Source organism: Pelodiscus sinensis, chromosome 2, assembly GCF_052426305.1.
Source record: "Pelodiscus sinensis isolate ZL-2025 chromosome 2, ASM5242630v1, whole genome shotgun sequence".
In the NCBI taxonomy this organism is placed as follows: Eukaryota; Metazoa; Chordata; order Testudines; family Trionychidae; genus Pelodiscus; species Pelodiscus sinensis.
Genome location: NC_143053.1, coordinates 87117693 through 87141259, shown reverse-complemented (window position 1 = coordinate 87141259; position 23567 = coordinate 87117693). Strand labels below are relative to the sequence as shown.

General features: G+C 41.2%; 1 protein-coding gene across 5 annotated transcripts in view; it reads right to left on the bottom strand.

Moving 5' to 3' along the window:
* Positions 1-317: 317 nt before the first annotated feature.
* Positions 318-23567, bottom strand: part of RALBP1 (ralA binding protein 1) — a 53897-nt gene continuing 30647 nt past the window's right edge. For 3 of the 5 annotated variants that reach the window (XM_006117462.5, XM_006117463.5, XM_089776308.1), the window contains exons 3-10: positions 21186-21644; positions 16057-16406; positions 13259-13420; positions 9860-9991; positions 8297-8404; positions 5330-5451; positions 4915-5038; positions 318-2259 (exon numbers count right to left, since the gene is read on the bottom strand). In XM_006117462.5, the coding sequence (XP_006117524.1) occupies positions 1993-2259; positions 4915-5038; positions 5330-5451; positions 8297-8404; positions 9860-9991; positions 13259-13420; positions 16057-16406; positions 21186-21644 (1724 nt within the window). In that variant the 3' untranslated portion in view covers positions 318-1992. Of the gene's footprint in view, positions 2260-4914; positions 5039-5329; positions 5452-8296; positions 8405-9859; positions 9992-13258; positions 13421-16056; positions 16407-21185; positions 21645-21892; positions 21986-22213; positions 22348-23567 lie in introns of those variants that run through there. The other 2 variants (XM_006117465.5, XM_025181867.3) reach the window with 2 other exon arrangements.

Sequence of the window (23567 nt, the reverse complement as noted above, 5' to 3'; positions counted from 1 at the left end):
ACATTTCAAAAAGTGACAGCAGTAAAAATAGGCTCTTGAAAACCTCAGACCTTTGAATATTTGTTTTGCTTTCCTTTCATTAGATCTAATACAAGATTTCAATGTTAGTTTTGAAGCCTTCTCTCCCTCCCCTTCCCTCCGAAGTTGCATAACAAATGCCAGGATAACTGTCCACAGAGGAAAACAATCCAAAAACTGATTTTTTCTCTCTCTCTCTCTCTCACACACACACACAAAGGAAGGGAGCTGCATGAGCAAAATGAGCTAGGTTGCTTCTGAAAGATGGACATTTACTGCGAGGTAGATACATTACAGACTATTTTCAAATGGCTGTTGCATTTATTTGCTTGATGAATATGGTCCTAGCAAAATAAAAGTTAATCAATATTAAGAGATTTGTCTGAAGTACACTGATTAGAAAAATCCATGGCAACCTGATAGAAATTAAGAGTTAATTTAAACATTTTGTTTAAATATTGCTAGCATATATAAAATGCATGTAACAGACTGGCAAGGGAGAATGCTTTACATGTGTAAAGTTGCCACCTAACCACATTCTCAATCTTCATAAATTCTATTCTCCACATTTTAAAAAAATATGAGGCTGTTTTCTATAACATATCAAAGCATTATCTGTACAAAATTAAATCATGGCCAATGATTCACAACAGTGCAATAGATAAAAAGTAGAACCACATCCAACAGGTGCTAAAAATAAATATCCAGATTCTACAAACAAGGTAGGCTATGAGCATACGGTGAAGTTATTTTTGCTATTTTTTAGTTGAATATTTATTGACTAGTCTCACGACCATCATTTCATTTGACATATATAAAAGAGTGCACTGGAAACAAAAACAGCCCTATGATGCCAATTTTTATGAAGGCCTTTCATTAGTGACAGGATTAAATAGCTGAGCCCAAAGAAAGTGGCAGTTCTTGTTACTAAAGAAACAATGTCTATTGCTGAAACCTGCTCCCTCAGCAGGCATCTTTAATCAGGCTTATCAGAAAAGCATACATGGCTTGGCTTTCTGTAACTGGAATAATATATTGCTCGATTAGGCAAATAGAAGTTATTATTACCTAAGCAAACAACATAACCAATCCCCTTTAATTACAAAAGCATCAGTTGCTGAGTTTGAACTCAACTGAGTTCAAAACACTTGAAAATGGACCCTTTCTCTGGAATAAGAAAGTGCAGTTGCTGTGCACTAGACATGTGAATACAAGAGATAGGTTATACAACTGATGATGATGATCACTGGTTTACAAACCAGCAAATGGGCGAACTACATTACCAAAACATTTTACTGGAAGCTGATGAACACCTTCCACCACTAAGGGACAATACATCTGTAAAATTTTACATTTATTTTAATACATCTTAGAGCTGTAAAATGAGGGAATTAGGTATCTGTTAGGGCATTTGTTAGGTAACAATGATATCCTGCAGTCTCACACTTTTTAGCCAAACAGGAAAGAATTTAAAGCTCCTTTGTATTTAATCTGCATCAGAAAGGTATCCAAGGCACAAGCAAGAGTGACCAGATAAGCAGAAACGACTGTGAATAAGAACAAGTAGATTCACAAGGCAAATAATTAATGTTTGTGGATAGGTTTTTACTTTTCATTGACTGGAAAGAAGAGACCTCCCAATTTTTCTCTGATGAAAGCAAATAAATTGCTCTGGTTTAAAATAAAACCATTAACTGAAGTCAGCTGTAGCAAATTGGTCTCCAATAATCTGACACTAGCTGGAAAACTTCTCTGCACTCTCCAATCTTTAATTGCTTTGTCTTCCAAAGTAACCTGAGCCTAATGGGTAGAATCCACAATTATGAAAGAGACAAGTCTCCAGGGTTTTAAAAGCATGATTTTACACAATGTACACAGCCAGCAAAGACTGGTGCAGTTTTCACCTCAAAATTACAGTAAGTTGCACAGTCCTTGCTAAGTCCAGTTGATTTTATGAATACCCAAGGACCCTGATCAGATTGGAGTTTCCTTCCTGTCTTTGCTTGGTGATGGCTTGACTAGCTCCTTGACTGCCTTTGACTGCTCTTTAGTTGCTTTTGTCTCCAGGACACTGTCTCTTTGCTGTTGAGAAACACTCCCGCGCTTTTCTGGCTCATCTTCTTCCTGCACCTGCTGCTCTGATTTTGCTCGCTGCATCTGTAGCAGTCGAAGTTGCACTCGCAGCTCAATGATGGCCTCTCGTTCTTCATGAATCGCTTGGTTCAGATGATTGTTCTTTATCTTTTGAGCAAGGGAAAGAAAAGTGACAAAACAAGTAACTTCTGTAGCTACTGAATCATGAATAGAGTATCACACAATGTAACTTTTGCTGCTAACTTGGGAGAGAGTCAAGTGTGTGCACATGTGCATAAATACGCACACAGGGATGAACAGTAATGGAAACAACTAACCCCACAAGGAGAAGAATAATTATGGTGGCAATGGACTAACACAGCTGCACCACCAGAAATCCACATTTAGATGAGAAAATGAGCACTCCTGGAGAAGGATTTAGAGCTGGTTTAAGATTTTTAAAACTATATTTTTGAGTTAAATACTTGATTTGGTTTTAGCAAATGACCAGTCCAACATGAACCGCAAAGAGACTTTACATTTAAATTAATTCTGGAACTGCCTTGCCTTATCTACCTCCAGCAGGAATTACTATAAAAATGAGCAATGCAGTTTAAAAACCAAATCTATAGGTTGAAAAACAGAGTGAAATGCCTCTGATGTTCTTAGAGAGCTGGGCTGCTTTTAATTTTTTGCACCAAGGCAACTTTAGATTAATTTTGTGGATGAATTCTGATCTTAATCTTAAATTGCCCCCATCTTCAATCTGAGTTACTAATATGGCATGTCAAGAGCTACCCAAAGTTACAAACTAGCTAATCATTAGAACGCTGGAAATTCCAGAAACAGGATTTATTCTTGGCTCTGCCACTGACTTTCTGTATGATTTTGGATAAGTCACTTCACCTTTCTGTGTTTCAGGTGCCTCATCAGTAATATGAAAACAGTACTTGACATGGAGTTTGAGATGTAATTAATTAAAAACTGAAGTATTCACGTTTCTCAGATGGGAAGCACTACACAGCAGCAGTACAGACGTTTTGTTGAGAACTGTAAAGGGCATTAATGCCTAGAAGTCTCCTTACAGCACTAGGCACCACCAAACAAGAGACCAGAATGTATACATGTTACACCTTGCTCCCAGTCACAGGACTGGAGAGTGGTGGAAGAGATACAACTCCGAGGATAGAGTGTGAAGAAGGGACGAAAGGACCCTAGTGTTACAATAGCCAGCTAAGGAGAGCTCTATCCATACCCAAAAAAACACAATGGCACAAGAGAAAGATGACAAAGGCTCTTTGGATTGGCCCTTGACAGTGGGGAATTATCACTCTCACTAGATAAGAGAATTGCTTCAATCTCTCTGTGAGATAACTATAGTTAATTTTCAAGTACCAACGCTGCTCTTCTAAAATGTTCTTAATAAACTTAAACAACAAAAGGTCTGGTAGCACTTTATAGAGTAACAAAATGTTTTGTTAGTCTATAAAGTGCTACCAGACCTTTTGTTGTTTTTTAAATTTATCCTGCACAGACTAACTCGGCTACCCCCTGAAGCTTCTAAAATGTTCTTGTCTCCCTTCAATCATGAGTAACAAGTCTTGAACTTGGCAACCCTGCCCCAGGTTTTTTTTTTTAAATTCAGGAGTTACAATTCAGATATACTGCATAAGTTGGGGTGGGCAATAATTTTTGATTGGGAAGGGGGGGGGGAAGCACTCCAAGATTTTAGTAAGCAGTCAAGGGCAGTACTCTTCCACAGTATTAATGGAAGAGGTGTGGGGTCTGGGATGGAGGTTGGGTGCAGAAGGTAACCTGGGGTAAGGGACTGGGGTGCAGAAGGCAGAATGGAGTCTGGGAGGGAGTTTGGGTAAAGGAGGTGGTTGTGACCAAGGGTAGGGGACTGGAGTGCAGGGGTTTGGGATGTGACTTAGGGTAGGAGGAGATTGTGATCTGCGGCAGGAAATTAGGGATACAGGAGGGGGGCAGAAAGTTTGGGTATGCTGATAGGGCAGGGTAGAGGGTGGGGGAGAAGGGAGGGGCTGAGGTGCCAGAGGCCATGTGCTTGTGTGAATAACTGAGCCAAGGAGTGGGGGCATGGTTCTTCTTGGCTGCCTGTTATTCAAACAGGAAATTCCCATTAGCCAATTTCTGGCCAGAAATCAACCAGTGGGATTGTGCTGGGGGCAAGGGCAGCTCCTGAAGCTTTCTCCCCTCCCCTCCAGTTTTGAAACAAAAACGGGGCCCCCCCAACAGCATTTCTGAGCGGTGTGTGGGGCTGCGGAACAAGCAGGGAAGCCTGCCTGTAGCTCCCTGGGCTCTCCACGGGCTCTATCCAGTGGCTCGGCAGGCCAGATTCGGCCCATGGGCTGTATTTTGTCCAGGCCTGGCATAGGTGAAGAGAGGCGAAGAGAAAGTCTCAAATGGGAGAAAAAAGCAGACAGATGCATGAAAGAAATAGAAAGAGCTGTGAGGGGGGAAAAAAACATCTGAAATTTGTTCTCCAGGACCCTGCCTCATGTGCAAAAGTGTCTGTAAGACTCTACTAAATCATGTTTGGTGCCAATTTACATCCACTTTGTGCATGGGTAAATGACTGCACATAGTGCAGGAGCCCTGGGGAATGAAGTTAGCATTACAAAAGAAAAGCATTGGTTCCTGAGAATTAAATATAGATATTCCAGAGAGAGACTGAAGTATTTCTCTGTTCTCTCTCTCATCCACTGAGAATGAGCAACACTCACCAAACTGCACCTTCTCCTACTCCTCCCAGAAAACTTTTGCTTTTCATGCTGGTTATTTGGTAAAATGCACTGGTCTCACCTCTAGTTCCTCGTTCTGCCTTTGCAAATCTTCCAAGATAATCTGTAGCTCTTCCTCATCCTCGCTCTCGCTCTCACTCTCGGAAGAATATTCTTCAGTTTCACTTCGACCATGCTGCTGACGACTGAAAGAACAAAAGAGATCTGAATGGACTGAACAGGGCTCACATTTAAGACAATGGGATTTTTTTTATGCTTAAGTTCTGTACAAGTTACATTGATTTAGAAGAAGATAGGACAAAGCTGCAATGAGGCAATCTGTAATGTTCATCAAGTCCTGTCCTTTCCATTAGCATTTTGAACTGTACACTGTGTTTCTTAACTCCCACCCTTTATGGAGAAATACAATATTTTTCACTGTGAATGTAAGAATTCTAGCCTGGCTGGAGATCTGATGTCAGCAGGTTCTTTTTTACCTTTGAATTTCAGCTATTTCTGCTCGAAGGCGTTCTATCTCCTCCTTCTCAGAGGCAATTTGTCTGCGCAGAAACTGCTCCATTGCCAGTAGCTCTTCCTGTTCTGTCAAGATCTCATTCTCCTGCAATGATCAATTAACTCACTTCATCTTGGATTTATGATCTAAAAAGAATACACTACAGTGTTTCTTCTTTCTAATGCTGCATCCTCAGAAGTTACCAAACAACTTTGTTTTCTGGAAATATTTCAGGTAATTATGTTGAAAACATTGCAGTTTTATCTTAGTGTTGACGTATGCAGATAGGCTGGACAAACTTTCTACTCCATTGGTCCATCAGCTCTCAAAGCCAAGATTAATCTGGGATCAAGTTATATCTGCTCTAAGGCCTTCTTACTGAAATGCTGTGCACAGTGGTCCACCAAATTCCTGCACAACCCAGATGAGGTGAGGCTGGAACTTCCTTCTCCCTAGACCTATAGGTGCGATAGCTCAAATATAAGCAAAAGCATTGGGGACAAATACAGAAGTAGAGAAGTCCTAAATTCACTTTTGGAGATAGAAAGCAGGTGGCAAGAATTATGGCAGAAGGGTGTCACAACAGATGGGGCCACGATAGCTGGGGAAGAGTGGATGAGGCAGAAAGGACAATACAGTGGTCTGGGTCAGAGGAAAACACTGTACCTCCCTCACTCTGTCTACATGACAAACACCAATCCTTTTCCTGCCAGGACTTAGGGGATCAGACCTTTGTCCTTTCCCTTGCAGCAGCACTAAGGAAAGGGGTTTCTTGTTTCAAAGACCTGGAAACTCAGAGTCCTTCTTTACTTTTAGGCTGCTTATTTAAAACCAATGGGTAAATCAAACTTTAAACTTACACCCATGTATAAATTCTAAAGAGGCCAGGAGCAAAGAATGCAGAATTGAGGAAGGAAAAAACCTCCAACAACTATTTTTTTTAAAAAAGTTATGTTATTTTTGAAAAGCATATGTAAAGGGTTTAAAGAAGTCCAGAGAACTTATTGGTTATCTAGCAAGTAGCCTCCAATAATTAGTTTGATTTATATAAAACCTAATGAGCCTCCTTAAGTGCCTCCTTACCTGACAAGTTTTTAAGTTATCTTGTTGCTGATAACACAGTAAAAAAGCAGGCATGAAAGAAATCTGTAGAAAAATGTTACTGAAAAACTTTCAATTAGTTGTATTGGGAAAGAGGAATTATAGAGTGTAAGACAAACAAGAGAAAGGAAGGAGAAAAACAGTCTAAAAGTTACTCGAACAGTAAGTGCCACAGGGTACGTCTAGATTACATGCATCAGTCGCCAGAGACATGTAGATTAGGCTACTAGGCATAGAAAAAAATGAAGCGGCGATTTAAATAATCGCCGCTTCATTTAAATTTACATGGCTGCCGCGCTGAGCCGACAAACAGCTGATCAGCTGTTTGTCGGCTCAGCGTGGTAGTCTGGACACGCGGGTGTCAACCACTCAGGTATGCCTCCTGGGATGAGGTATACCTGGGTGGTCGACAAATGCCTTTGATGTCGACACCCGCACGTCCAGACTACCGCGCTGAGCCGACAAACAGCTGATCAGCTGTTTGTCAGCTCAGCGCAGCAGCCATGTAAATTTAAATGAATCGGCGATTATTTAAACTGCCGCTTCATTTTCCTATGCCTGGTAGACTAATCTACATGCCTCTGGCGACAGAGGCATGTAGTCTAGACGTACCCTTAGTCTTGACCTCTTTCAGACATAGCACAGAAGAGAAAAAGAAAACTAACAACTGACAAGGGGCCTGGATTCACTAAGGGACTCTCACACTGTGATGCTCAGTGTTATAGAACCTTCTCAACATGCTCTAATATTTGAACAATGGGATATTGTTATGTGAGGCTCCTTTAATAGTTCCTATGGATAAATACTAAATGCTTACTGGGCCACATAAGAACGACTCTATAGCCTGGTGGTTAGGGCACCCACCTGGGTTCTGAGACACCCAGACCTCTGCTCTAGTAACTTCTATTGAAGTTGTTCCATCCATACTGGAACAACTTCAATAGAAGAGAATGAGGGAGCCCCAGGGTCAGCTTCTCTCATAGCTCAGAGCACAAAGAGGTAGGAGACTCCTGTTCAAATCCTTTCCTCTCTCAGGTAGATGTGGGAGAATTGAACCCAGGTCTCCTACATCCCAGGTGCTCTAAATACTGGAATGAAAATGGTGGTGCCATCGCTGCTTCCTGTAGCCACGTTTTGACTAATGCAATAGGCGGCCTGTGAGCATGCTTATTAGATTAGGTTCCACACACAAGATTGGCAGGAGAATGAAATCTTTCCTTGAGGGTTTAGGCAGAAGATAGGCATCCCAACACTAGAAGGAGGCAGCAGTGTGCATGCTCAGAGGCAGAAATCTAGGCAGAGAGGAATCTTGTACTCTGAAAATGCAGACACCAAAGTGAGTTTAGGCATCGCCAGAGTTCAGCAGAAGTTTTGTGGAACCTAAAACTGGGATTTAGGTGTCTAGACACAGAAAGGAGGCTTTAAACTCTGAATTTCAAGTAGAGTGCAGGCATTTGCGCTGGAATTAGTGTTCTCTGGAGGATGTCTATCTTTCTCTCTCTGGCTCCAGGTAAGGCGGGAGGATTCAAGGCTCTTTTATAGCATTTAAATTAAAAGAAACTGTAGGAACATTCTTGCAATCAAACACCCATTTCTTCCCCATTCTTGAATGATCTCATCTACTATTCAGATAATATAGCAGGTCTTCCCATGATGCAAATACAGAAAATAAAAGAACATTAGAGCCTTCTTTAACTGAGTAACTTTACTAACAAGCAAAAGTTTCTTTACTAGCCCTAAAATATATTTGCTTCTCTTTAGTCATTGGTACATATTCCAAAGCTTGCTTTGCTGGTATATTAACAGAAGGGCAAAAAGAATAGAAGGAAAATGGGATTGAAAACACCACCTGAGCAAGTAGTATATTAATAACTTCTTCATTTTCATTTGTTTCTTCTTTGGAAATATCTTCCTTTGAAAGGCTGGCAATTTCTTGAGCAATCTTTGTTTCACACTCCTGCAGTGACAGAAATTTGGATTAAAAGGCTAACCCAACCACTCACATCACCACATTATGTAATACAATCCTGTGCACATCCCTGTCGAAAGCCAGCATCTACTATCAGACTCATGCCAGAAAAGGAGTCTGCTTTTAATTTCAAGCTTTTTAAACAGTACTCAGGAGTTATTCATCACTTGCCCACCTTTCTAGGACACACAGTTAAATAAGGACAGCTTTTGGATTTACTTGTCCCTGGGAAAGCAATATGTATAGAGCAAACAGTGGACATTCCAAGGTAGGTATTCAACCCAGCTTGTAAGTTTTGGCTCTTTAGGACATAATGCTTTAAGCTCACAAGAGTGATGTATTTTATGAACACATATTCCTAAGGCTCAAGCTCAATGTAAGAGAAGACTGAGTATCAAAATCTGGACTGAAAGCACAACTCAAAACCAGCAAGGCTTTGGGGAAAAAAACCTAGAAAATTGGTTCAATAAGAAAGTTCGACTGCTTTCCTATTGAATCTCTATGAGCATTCAGTGCTATGATTTTAAATAGCTGTCCTTTTGAAATAACAGAATAGCAGGACTCAAGCACTTTTGTACTACATTGACAGTAGCACATTAACTAACTGCTCACCTGTTCCTCTAAAAATGCCTTTCTTGCTCTCACTTTTAAGCAACTCTCATCCTTTTGGAACTAGGAATGTTAAATTTAGTTTAAACAACTAATCGACTAGTTGATGAAATTTCAATGGACTAGTCAGTAAGTGGGGAAGCCATAGCAGGGTTAGCTGCTGGCCCCAGTAGCTAACCCCGCTGCAGCTCAGCCTTTTAAATGTATTGAGAGCCAGTAGGCTCTTAACACATTAAAAAAGCAGAGGCACAGCATCTGGGACAAGGCACGGAGATAGTGCTGGCAGAAATTGGTTTTTAAGTCGGCTCCCCCCAGCACCAGCTCCTGATCCCCCTCTTTGTTGCCTCTTATAAAGACAATGGGGGGGGGGGAAATGATTAGTCATTTACATCCCAATTTGGAACCACCCATAAAGCAAATCTTCTAGTTATCTGCCCAGTCCTACCAGTTTCTTGCATTACACAGCTACTTTTACATTTAGAAAATCCTTCATTTACCTTTTTTAGTACTCACAAGCTAAGAACAAGGTCAGACAGAATACATAGCAAGAAAAATCAAACCAAAATCCCATAGCAACATTTACTTTCTAAATCCAAACACATCCAGACCCTCTCTTAGAACACCTCCAACACACACATCTTCAGCACATAACAATGAGAAACACTAAAGTTGAGTTATTTTCATGTTAAAACAATTGTGCACATCACTGATGGTATTATAACAGGAAATTACAAAATGACTTTTAGTCACATCTCTGAAAGGGTTAAAAATATGTGCACAGGAATTGCAATCTGTACATTTAAAAAGTTTGGCAATGAAGACAAAGTGACCCACCTGTCTTTTAGCTTCTCTTAGTTTCCTTTTAAGGGCCGTTAAAATTCTTTGTACCTCCCATAATCTCTCTTCTTTGGATAAGTCTTTTATCCCCGCCTGCAAGTCTCGATGTAAACAGTTCAAAAGGAACTCCTAGAACAACACCGAAAGCATCTTATTCACCACTTGCTGCTATACTGTTTAATAATACACAATAACACTATCACCACTGCCCTCTTATATAGTGCATTCATCAGTAGGTCTCCAAGTGCTTTAATAAAGAGGTGAATACATGCTCTTCACTTTACGAGGGGGAAACTGAAAAATATCAGAATCTCTTGTAGACACAAGACCCTGGACTGCAAGTAGATAACTCACTGGCTCACTCCGGGGGGGGGGGGGGGGGGGGGCGGGAACGGGAAAGTAATTTCTCTCATTGACTGTATAAAGCCCTCGTAGCTAAACAGACATCACCCCACTCCTTCCTTCTAGGATACAAGATTTAGCCTTTCTTCCACTGTTGCACGGATTCTCAATTCTATCACTGACTCTTCTGCCCCAGTATCCCATCATAAGGTTTATCCTGCCAACTCCCAACCTTGGGCCACCCCAAACATCTTTTCCTTCAATCCTACTTGCATGCTGTCAAGTATCTCTGGAAGAAATTCCATGACCTGGTCAATTTTCTCCATTACAAAGTCATTGTCTCTTTCAGTTCTGTCACCTTCCTAGCTAAACCACTCTCCTTTTCTACTTAATTTCATGTCTTCAGTTCCAGCTGCCTTTTCATCAGCTGTGACTTACTCTTTAAACCCTCTATTTCTCTCTTGACACGGATCTGGCCAGTTACTTTCAAGGGAAAATTGACAAAATGACATGACCTTTCCCCCTTCCCCTTCTGCGTCTCCTACAAGTATCTGCTGCTCTTCCTCCTCCTCCTCCTGCCACGGGTAGAGGTTTCTTGTTTGCACTACTCTAAACCTTCCCCTTCCCAGTAACTCTAACCCATTTCCTGATCTCCCTTGAACACACACTCCTCCTCTTACTCATCTCCTTAATCTCTCACCGCTTTGGTTCTTTCTTCTCACAATATGAGCATACTTTAGTCTTCAAATCTTAAAAACCAACCCCTGACTCCAGAGGCCTCGTGTGTGTTTTAACTGGTAACCTGCCCATTCTCTTTTTTCACCTTATTTCTGAGTAGTCTCCTTCATAAGCACAAATTAAACTACTGTCTCTGCATGTGATTCTCAAATCTTCCTCTGTTGCACACCTTTCATCTTCTGTCCAAAATAAAATCTTGCCCTGTTTTTCTGACATTTCCTTGGAAATATCAAGCTCTCAGCTCAAGCACAAGACTAGAAATTATCATTCTTCATCTTCCCCTACAGGTCGAACCTCTCTTGTCTGGCACCCTCAGGACCTGAGTGGTCCCAAACCACGGAGTTTGCCAGACAAGGGAGGTCAGGCTCTGCTCCCAACTGGGGCTGCCCCCAGCCTGGACTGTGCACCCAGCTACTGGACCTAGCCCCGGTTTGGGCTGCACTCCCTGCCACCTGCTTGACCAAGGCTGCGCACCCACCGCGCCAGCTCCAACCGAGGCTCTTTCTCCCACCGCGCCAGCCTCAGGCATAACTGTGCTCCCTACCTCCCAGCCCCAGCTGAAGCTATGCTCCTGGCTGCTGACCCCACTGCCTCCAGTCCCAGATGGACTGTTCTCCCTGCTGTCAGCCCTGGCCAGGGCTGTGCTCCCCATTGCGCCGGCCCTCTGAAGCTGTGCTCCCCACCACCAGCCCAGCCAGGGCTGCACTTCTGAACCTGGTGAGAAAGGGGGCTCTGGTTCAGCAAAATCCCTGGTCCTGCCAGACCATGGATGTGGCCAGACCAGAGAGAGTCCCAGATTTTAGAGGTTCACCCTGTACTTTCTCTCTCACGGTGGACAATGCTACCATTCTGTCACAAGCCCATAACCTGGCCATCATCCTTCACTCAAACCTCTACCTAACAGGGATGTTTAACTGCCACATCTGCCACCCAACCTGCCCAAGCACCCATGGCAGTCCTGGGCCATTCCACCCTCCCCTGAGCACCTGTGGCACCCCACCCTGAGTTTTAGTTAGGGTTATATAATCATGGACAGGTCACAGGCAGTGACTAAAAAGTAGCTTATCTTATAACCAATATCTATTTTCCCAGAAATCCTGGCCCTTATCTTTTGTTTCAGCTGTGTAGCGTGCAGCACAAGTTAGAACAGTGGTCCCCAACGCAGTGCCCGCTGGCGCCATGGCGCCCGCCGGGGCATTTGTGTGTGCCCGCCAACAACCTGGGCCGGCCCCCCCCCCGGCGCGTGCCGGCCCCCCCAGGCGTGCAACACGCACCAGCGCCAGGTGCGCGGTGCTCGGGCAGCCCCAGCCCCAGGGCACATGCAGGCGCGCGGCGCTCGAGCGGTGCTGGTGCCAGCCCCAGGCGCGCAGCTCGGGTGGCGGCGCTGGCCCCGGGCCCATGGCACAAGTCGCTCGGACGGCCCCAGCCCCAGCCCCGGCCCTGGGGCACATGCCGGCGCCGGCTGCAAGGGCATCCCCGTCCCCTGGTGTGCCCCCAGATGAGTGGCCTCACCCCCCGGGCGCCCAGGAGCCTCTAAAGGTTGGGGAACACTGAGTTAGAAGGACAGTTGCCCTTTGAGCCCTAACACCCCAATCCTGAGCAGTCTGATGGCTGCTGTATTTTAGATCAGTTGTTGCAGCTCCCAGAAGCTGTTATTGCACTTGGAGTAACTGGTACGTAGGGATACCTCAGCTATTCTCCTACAGTGAAACGTGTAAGATATGCTGCTGCAGTTTTACATCACCCATGGATTTCCACAGGCAAGAGGAAATCCTCCAGGAGCCAGGTAAACCAGTTCTAGGAGACTGCTGAGGCAGCACAAAGCAAACCTAACAGTGCCAGAGAAGCAGTCCCTGAGAAAAGTCATCTTTCCAGTTCCACAAGTTTGGATCTCAGTGTCACATGCCCTATTACCACATTTTGTTGGCCTGTTAGTAATGAACTTCAGACACATTTAAATAAGTCAGAGAGTATGCAGTGAAGAGATTTTTCACAAACCGCTTAACTGTCAAACATTGTCCCCACTATTCCCATAACTCAATAAAATCCCTGAATAGCTCACAAGATGATTAGTACAAGACCTGATTTTTCTAGATGTCTGTACAGGAGGAGCGCAATACATCTTCCCACAAATACAACAATAACATTAACAAAATACCAACTACTTGGCCACATGACACAGCTTACAGAACATGGGAAATTAAAAGTCATCACTACTATCTATGAGACCTACTTCCATTACGTCTCTGCTGCCTGACCAATAAACATAATTTTCAGGCCAAGCACATTAGTCAACCCAGTGAAGTAAAGACAAACCTGTCGTCTGATTTCCTCTTTAATGGTTTCCTGTGTTTCTGGCAGTGCTGGCATCGTTGCCATATTAGACCAGCGAAGGGGCTTTGTCACCGGCTTTAGAGTTACATTTCCAAAGAACTCTTGGACATGTGTAAAAAATACATACAGGACACGGTTGCTGATCTGAAATGAGAGTCAAAATATTGCTTCAGAAAGTGATTTTTAACACAATGTCCTTTATTATCCATGGTATATTTGCCCTACCTTGTATATTACTGGACAAAGAGTGTGAGCTTTTTCCATTTATAGCTACAACTTTATGCAGACAAACTGAACAATGCAACCTCTAGCAGATTCCAGGGTTTATTTGAAATAAAATTATGTCTGAAATTCATGATATGCTGATAGCCTAAAGGAATCATGACCACAATGTATTCGCTTAGTCTCCCATCACTCTATTCTCTCATAGACTCTCATGAGAGAGTCTATTTCCAAGGTAAAAATTATTGCCCTGAAACAATTAACTATTATTTTTATAAATGGCAGAAACAGAAATCTTCTGGAGTCTTCTTGTTAGGTGTTTCCTCACACACAAAAGTGTGAAGTCAGTGCTAGCAACAGGCAAGAGGGACCTTACAAGGACTGTTCTACAAGTTATATTTTTTTCCTCCTTTTATCCACCAAGATAATTTTTCCCTCTTTAACTTATTGCAAAATGAGAATTGATCATTTGTCATTATATCTGTGCCTTAGCAGACTTAGTGACTCCTTTACAGTAGATTATATTACCTCATTCAATTGCTATTGTTTTTAGGAATCAGTGGGTATGAAGAACTAGAACCTTAAAAATGTGGAGTAAGCCAGGAACATCAGGAGACTGAGAACGATCTTCACTTAAAATGTTGTACCGGAGTAGCTGCCCCAATGCAGCTGCACCTCCGTAGTGATTAAGTTAAGATGCTCCTGTGCCACCAGGAAAACTTCTCTCCATAGGTGTACCTCCCCAAGAGGCGGTAACTATTTCAATGGGAGAAGCTCTCCCACCAGCATAGTGCTGTTTATCATTTAGGGGGTTGGATTTTTCACAAGCCTCAGCAAAGTGGTTATACTGGTATAAATCTGTAGTGTAGACTTACCTAACCCAGACAGAAGAGTTAATGAAAACAGATTTATAACTATTAGGTCATATAGAGCCTAGAATACAAAGTTGTTGCCAAAATTTTCATAATGACTAGGGATGTTAAATTTAGATTAATGGCCTAATCAAATAGTCAATAAGGGGCCTCCGCCTTTGAAACGTAGCAACAGCCCCTGGGGTTGTTGCTGCATGTCAAAGGCAAAAGCGCTGGCCCTGTGCTTCCCATGACGTTTCAAAGTGGCAGCACCTCATGGAGCCCAGGGTCAGTGGGGGAGTGCCCCCAAGCGCTGACCCCAGGCTCCATGCGGCACTGCTGCTTTGAAATGCCACATGCATCCCAGGCCGGGCTGCACGTGGCGTTTCAAAGTGGCAGTGCCATGTGGAGCTCAGGGTCTGGCCCTGGGTTCCACATGGTGCTGCTGCTTTGAAGCCCCCTGGCCTCTTTCTTAGAGAAGCAGCGGGGGGGAGGGGGAGGTATAGAAGCAACTAGTCAACTAGGATATCGACCAGTCATTAACATCCTTAATAATGCCACCCCACACTTCATTACAGATACAGACTTCAGCCAAACAAGTACAGTATTTACAGCTCTAAAGAACGATCCAGTAACAGCTTGTGTAACAGGGCATCTAGTAATGTCTACCATATTGTGAAGTGTTAAAAATACGGGAACCACTGAGTTATGCCTACTGTAAAACTATGTGCTCTATTTTCCCCCAATATTTCAACAGATTTCAAGTATCCTTTAACATGTCCCAAATACTTTAAACAGGAGGGAAAAAAAGCTGGCCATAAAATATGCTCCTTGCCTTAAGAATAGATTTGCTGTCATATGTAAATTCACAACTTGTCTTGAAATAAGTGACAGAGTTCCAACACCAATTTTATGTTATTGCCTAACCTATTTAAGCAACCAGACATGATAGGACATGAGTTAGGCTGCATTGATTTCATGCCTATTCTGTTAGGGAGGAGGACAAGACAGAGTATGATTACAACAACAAAGTATCAGTGAGTAAACCAAGCCCTATTGCTAGAGGGCCTTACTAAGATTATAAAATCATGAAGTAAGATTTTTAAAATCTCCAAACACGAAGCATGTTATGTTGCAAAACTCCAATTCCAAACTGACAAATTTATACAAAGTATAATTAAAAATTCAGCTGTAATCCAGTTATTGTTCAGAACTCTTACTAGCAACTGGTCCATTTGATTTCTTCTGATACTATACTGATAATTAAATAATCATTTGGGTATAAGTAAGAAAAATATATGTTCACAGAACTGGATTGACTGGCGTGATATAGGAGTTAAACAATAATACAATATTGTTTAATGATAAATCATTAAACCTTTTAACAAATTCTAATGAAGTGTGCGTGCAACTATTGGTGTCAAAGGCTTCCAATCCTCCTCTCTTACTTGAAAAACTAAGCTAATAGCATTTATAATGCTTACATTATTTAAAGGCCAAATATGTTCATCTGAATTTCAGACCAGCCCACACTAAGAATAAGTTAAGCCAAAATACTAAGTCCTGAAGAATACACGAGGAGAAGCTATTATGCAACTGAGTTACAACATTTATAGTCTGTGTATATAATTGTAGAAGAGGACATTTTAAAGAATCTCTTGCTAGGACTGCAATGCAGTTCACATACTTGTTGGATTGTGAAAGTACCTGAACAGTAGGGCTGAGCACTATAGAAATGTTCTGGATGTTCATTTTTGTTTCTAGTTCCTTTGCAATAACATGGTCCATGTGCACTATCAACCAAGAAATTAAGAGGTGGTTACACTCTGGCAATTCCTTCAGCAAGCGTTGGCACTCCTGAACTTTTTCCCCCTCTGTGCTCTTCCCACAAGCGTCTTCGAAGCGGGGCATTAGCTCTTTGGTAAGCAAGTTTTCAGGCAGTTCTCGTAGATATTGTTTCAGTAAGCTGGCTATGGTATTCGGCTCATATTCCTCCAAGTTGGGAGATTCTTCTCGATCATAGGCTGCTTTTAGTTCATCCACCTTTGATTTTATTCCTTAAAATATTTAGATTGGAAATTAAAAAAAAAACACACACACACACAAAGTAATCAGCCATCTTTACATTTAGGGCACATTTACACTGCCGATTAGAGTGTAATTGTAACACAGATAGGCATACCCATTAGCTTTCATTTAACTAGTGATGGTAAGAACAGCACAGGTTGAACCTCTCTAGTCCTGCACTCTCGAGACCTGATCATTGCCAAACCAGAGAATTTGCTGAACCACAGGAGGTCAATATTGTCTAGCAGCATTACCAACACTTCCACTGCTTACTAGGCTTTTAGATGACATTTAGGGATAAATTATAGCCAATAACAGCACAGAACACAGAGAGCCAGAACTGGTGGCTGTAAACAAACTTTATGGGGGAGCGGGAAACTTGGCCACACCTATGATAAGTGGCTATCTGGCTAACTAAAATGATGCTGGGCTAGAGACTGCCAGACTAGAGAGGTTTATCCTGTAGTGAAGATGCAGTAGCATAGGATTACCACCCTAATATAAGCTCCCCAGTGACACTGGTGCATACTCATGTTGCTAGACCATGCTGGGGTCCATTCCGCCACATCTTCATTGCTACTCTTACCCAAACTAGCTAAATTAAAGCACAGAGCCAGCCTGACAGCATTGGGGCGGGGGGAGGGTAAATAAGTAAGAGACACTGCTTTACCATATTGGTATGATTTTGTAAAAGTTTAAATATGTGTACATACTAAAAGTCCCACTGCTAAGCCACACTATATAGTAAAGCAATGGCACCTACCTGACCCCACCCCCAAATAAGTTGCCTGCATGCTCTACCAGGGTTTCGTGATCATAGAAACTGATGCAATTTCAGGCCAACGTGGAAGCCAAAGCACCTAAAATAAGGGGAAAAGTTTAAGATAATTTGTTTAATTAAACTCTCAGCTGGCATGCAGTATGTAGACCTAAAACAAGTAGTTTTATTAAAAAATACTTGTAGTTCTCTTTTAATATTACAGAATAATCTCTAAGTAACAGCCCCTATTAGAAGCCAAAGGCATTCCTTTTAAAAACAAACCAAACCAACCAAACACCACCCTTGTTTGCCTATTTCCAATCAATGAGACATCTCTTCTGGGAGGTATGATATTTAAAACTCCTGGTCTGGGATATTATTTGTTTCAAAGTATATATTTACTATATGACTAGAAAATATCCAATCTCTCAGTAACATTTTGATTTCTAAAACAAAGTGAATCTTTGTCAGTTAATGGGAGGGCTTTGATATAATTATTTTTATTTCTGCAGAAAACTGTATCTATCTGCGTTTTAAATAAAGACTATTTTATTTAAAAACAAAATAAAATTGATTTATACTTAAATCCAATTTTTAAATTAAATATTGTACAAAAATATAAAGCAGTATGTTTGCTGCCAAGCTTTACAGAATGTCAAACCACTGAACTGGTGGAAATCACTGGCTGAGTACCTGGAGCCAAAGTTTACTAAGCCAGCATTTGGCAGCAGTAGCCTCTTCTGCATGAGCAGAGAGAATATTTTCTTAATTAGTTCAACTAGTTTAATTCAGTGACTCCTTCATTCAAAATTAAGAACTCAAAAAAAGACAAGCAAGCTAGCTTTCCTTTCCTTATCTGTGAATAAAATCCTGGGAGCAAAAGGCTAAGATCTACTAGTTCTAAAATCTATGACTTGATGACCAGAAACTATACTTTGTTTGCTAAATCAGTTTTCAGTGCAAAACATGTTCTGATAAACTTTTTTCTTCGTTATTTATCACATTGAAGGTAGTTTTATTTAATAAAAATATTAAAATGCTGTTGTGAATTTTCAATTTAATTTCCATACATATTGAGTATTACATCAATAAGTTAGAAAATCACATTGAATGATTTTCCATTCTTATAAAGCTTGACACAATTCAAAATTAATCTAATAAATAAAAAATGCATAATTTGCCATTTTCAAACAAACATAGTGATATATAATTAAGAAGCTGAATAAATGTTATATAATTGCTTAAATGCACATAATATAATGCACCCTCCTGTTTAGCAAAAAGGAACACCAAATGTAAGGCTATATTCAGTTGCAAATCAATATATTGTAATGGTTATTAGGGATATAAGCAAGTAGTCAACTACCCGATAAGTTGACTACCCAATAAGCCTAGGCTGGTTCCCCCCAGCACCATCTCTGCGGTGCTGCCTGTCCCCCTATCAGAGGCAGCTGGGCGGGAGGGGGAGGGTTGAAAGAGGGGGAGAGAACAGAGGAAGCTACTGTGAAGCAGCCTGTGCGCACAGCAGGCCCAGGCTCACAACTAGAACTGCCCCCGGTCAGGGGCTGCTAGACCCAGTGGAAGCCAGGACCAAGCAAGCCCAGTTCAGTCCTGGCTCATGCCGGGTCCAGGACAGCTTTGGCTCTGCATCACAAGTGTAGTAAGAGACAAACCAGCTCTTACTATATTTAAACTGCAGAGCAGCAGCACGGGCAAGTACCGGATCTGGCGCAAACTGTGACTGAGCGCCTTCTCTTATCAATGAATTGTGAAGTCGATACAAATTGTATTTACTACACCATTTGCCAATTATCTGCCTATTAACATCCTTAATGTTTATTCAAGAAAGATGTGGAGAAATTGGAAAGGGTACAGAGAAGAGCGACAAGAATGATTAAAGGTTTAGAGAACATGACCTATGAAGCCAGGCTTCATGAACTGGGCTTGTTTAGTTTGGAAAAAAGAAGATTAAGGGGGGACATGATAGCGGTTTTCAAATATCTAAAAGGGTGTCACAAGGAGGAAGGCGAAAATTTGTTCCTCTTGGTTTCTGAGGACAGGACAAGGAGTAATGGGCTTAAAGTGCAGCAGGGGAGGTTTAGATTGGACATTAGGAAAAAATTCCTAACTGTCAGGGTGGTCAAATATTGGAATAAATTGCCAAGGGAGGTGGTGGAATCTCCCTCTCTGGAGATATTTAAGAACAGGTTAGATAGACATCTGTCAGGGATGGTGTAGACGGAGCTTGATCCTGCCTTGAGGGCGGGGGGCTGGACTCGATGACCTCTCGAGGTCCCTTCCAGTCCTATTATTCTATGATTCTATGATTAGCTAATGAAAATCAACCTCTCTTTAGGAAAATAATTAAAAGTTACAAATGCAAACTACAATTAAAATCGATTATTTCAAACAAGATTTCATGTGTTCTGATTTAAATTACTAAAATTGATGATTTAATTCAGTTCAACCTACAGATATGTACAAAGGAATTTAAAATTGAGAATTTTGATACAATTATAAGGTAGTGGATTAAATTAGTTTCCTATCAAAAGATCCAGAGTAGGCAGCATATTGTGAATAAAGAAAAGGCTATCCAAGGAAAATGAAGATCATTCTAGGCACAGAATTTTCAGGTCTCAAATTATGGGGAACCACTATTTCTGCTGCTATGTTCGAGTCTCAAATGTGTTTGAAATCATATGCAGCTGCATAAATCATACATCTGCATAGCACAGAAATAAGAAATCTGATTCAACTAATAAGCTTAATTTGAACTCTCTTTCACATAAGAGGAGGGGGATGTTGCTTTGGAGAATGCCAAGAGAACTTAAAAATAGGTCAGAGAAAAAAAAAATCTATTTCTGCAAGTCATTCTGATCATTTGAATGCTCTGGAATACAAGATCTGAGAAACAGTTTTGACTGTTGTGCTATCTGTGCATCCCCAACTATTACCACACACATCAACTGCATTCAGATAAAGCCTTCAAGATCGATACTGTTTTATAAATTTATATAATACACATTTTACTTGTTCTACGTTCTACATGCTTTTTCTTATTTTTTCCCCTTTTTTGTTCTATTGCTCACTGTACTTGGAATACTTGCATGAGTCATTTTTCAGGTGGCTCTCTCAAATATAGCGGTATATTTAAATGACTAAAAACACTGATATTGTTACATGGATCAGTATTATACCACAAAGACTACTAATTATCTTGGCGTTACTACCAGTGTGTTTCTTCAAATCCAAGCTGAAATTCTCTACTGCTGTTCTACTTTATTAGCGGATTTACTGAAGGAAAAAAAAAAAAAAGAAAGATTTGACATATTTAAGTTTTTTGAAAAAAAATTAGACTGAAAGTGGCTGGGAAAAGCAAAATCAGGATTAGCCTATTTATTACTTCAACTCCCCACCAAATCTCCATTTCCATTAGCTAAACTTGTATCTTATTTCTAATAAAGGATCAATATATTCAAATAACCACAAGCACCTATCAAAACATTTTGGCATTTATGGCTTGCCTTAAAGACATGTTATGCTACATACCTAGTTTTCACCTCATTGAAAAAACCAAACCATATACATTTTTGTTGCTGTATTCAGCAAGCGGGTAGAACACACCACAAAAACAAATGTGAAAACTGCCCACTAACGGACCTACTGGAGAAGGAGAAGTTCAATACTGAACACCAGAACAGCTGATGAAACCTTTCCCCCTCCCATCTTCCATGAGACTGGGTTTGTAACAATTATTTCCTACTCCATAGGTTAAGAACATTAACTTTTTTCTTCTCTACCATCACGTTAGCCATCTTTCAGTAATTTCAAATCCCTAGCTTGACTTACATAGTGAATTTCACTAAAGTTGCAGTCTTTTGTTAAATGAGTAAAACTATACATGTGGGAGGGGGGTATGTAAAGAAGGGCAAAGTACTGTATTCATGTATTTTCTGGGACAAATGAAGGTAAAGCCTTGAAAATCTGCACTCAGACACGCCCAGTATACCTGAAACTCTGTAGATGCCTTCGCATTTCATGCCATACTTCTCAATGTAATCTATACATTCACGAAAAACTGCCGGCAGGCGAATGCCATCGTACATCATGGTCCTATTTACTGCATCAGCCAAAGGAATTCCAAACACAGGCCTAAAACTTGGAACATCCATCTGAGGTACCTCTGGCTCTGGAGTTGGCTTTTTCTTTTTTTTCTTCTCTTTCCACTGTTTTACAACATCTGCTGCTGTTAAGTCTTTTGACTTCTTCTCTTTATGTTTTTCTTCCTTATGTTTATCATCTTTATGTTTTTCATCTTTGGGTTTTTCTTTTACTTTAAAATCCTTTTCTTTCTTTTTGGAAAAGCTGGGCTTCTTGAAAACATGAATTCCTTTGGACCGCTTCAACTTGGAAGGACTTTCAGCTTCATCGCCAGAGCTGTCTTCTTGGAAGGCAGCATAACCCTCCGCTATTGGGAAAAAGAAGAGAAAACAAGAGGCAGAAAGTTACAACCTATTTTAATTTTTAAAAAAACTAAGGAAAAAAAAGGGGAAAAGGTAATACTGAACAGACACAATACCTGCCTACAATTACAAAAGACCCACTTTGCTTTTTATAGAGGTTAGCAGGGCAATTATTAAATCAGAGTTTCACAGTTATGTCCAATATAAACACATCTTAAGAATCACCTAAACATTTGGTATTTTACATACTTACTCAGTATGACAATGTCCATCTTATGTGCTATTTGTCCACTTAAATAGTCAAGGAAATGCAAAATAAAACAACTGTCTGGCAACTTCTATGTTCCTGTAATCAATGGTATAAAAGTTGCTGTTAAAAAACCATCTGCTACATAAGTACGCTTGCATAAATTAGTATGCAAAGGGTGGAGTCATTTAATTATTCACTCCCATTCTAAAAACGTTAAGATATTCTTAAAATAAGTGTGCAATTATTTCATTTTAGCCTCAAATCAAAATATCTGAGAGAGGGGGGCTTATTTTCCATTACATCAATAAAGTTGTTCCAGCTGACCTGTTATTGCAGTTCTAAGTTAGCCTTATGCAGACAATGCAAGAGATAGCAACTCCAAAGTCACAGTCTAGTACCACCGTGCTTCAGCTGCAAAATACAATGTACTACCTCTGAAATATATGCACAAGAATTTTTATAAGCTACACCTCTGCAGCTAGCCCTGCCTATCCTTTAGGCAAGAACAGGAAAAATCTTTAAAGGTGGATTGGAAGGGTTTTTTTTAAGCCAACTAATTATAGGTTTAGATGCTCAACACTCCAAAGAGCTAAAACAAACAAGAAACATATTCAACAAAAAAGAGATTTTACATGCAATATATGGTTCTTAGATTCCCCTAAAGTTATGAATAAGCAGCTTTAGTTCCGATGTGATGCTCCAGCATGAGGTTTTCCTGCTGTTGTTTCATTACTCAGGAAACTCCTGGAACATGAAACTGGCCTATTATTTGCATGAGGGAAGGACAGAGTTAAGTCAGTCAAGTACCATTTTTTGATGGACATGATTTGCAATTTTTTTGTGTTTTTTGGTTCGTAAGGTCCACAGAGCAGGCACTATGAGTAACACTGTATGCTATGGTTCTTATCGGTACGTCATACAACTTGCACCTACAGAGCTAAGAGGGATTTAAACCACATTGTGCCTCCTGATTCTGGGCTGCTCCTAGAGCTATTGGGGTCCCCAGTGTAATTCTGATGGCAGCTTTCCTAGGCTGCTCTAAAGGCAGCATAGTTTTTGCAAAGCTTGTAATAGTGAAAACCCAAAAATGTAATGGGTATAAATATTTAAAATTTACAGAATGGATGTATACTAAATAAACTGCAATTACTGTACTTCAGTACGCCCTCCTTTGACAACCTCAAAAATACTTCAGACTCCATGTTCCAGGGGGATTGATTTGATAATTTGACAGCACCAGCACAGTATACACTGGTGAAAGTGGTGTACTTTGGCCTCAAGGGATCAAATAAAACCGTAAGTCAAATCAAGCAAGTTAAACTCATTTAGCAAAGAGGGCCAAACTTAATATTTTAATTTGTGTGTATGTGGGTTTCAAGTCTCACATGCAGGAACATATACTACCCATGATCCACAGAAGAAATCCCTCGGGTAACAACGAGAGGTCTACAGATCTCTCCAGAATAAAACATACCGTATATTCCGGCGTACAAGACGACCTCTGAAGTTAAAAAACATCCCCCAAAAATCGGGGGGTCGTCTTGTACGCCGGATGCCCCGCCGGAGCCCCTCCGCAGCTTTGAAAGCCTCGGGGGAAGCCGGCGGCGGGGCATCCCAGGCGCGCATGGGCTGCCCCCCCGCCGGAGCCCCTCCGCGGCTTTGAAAGCCTCGGGGGAAG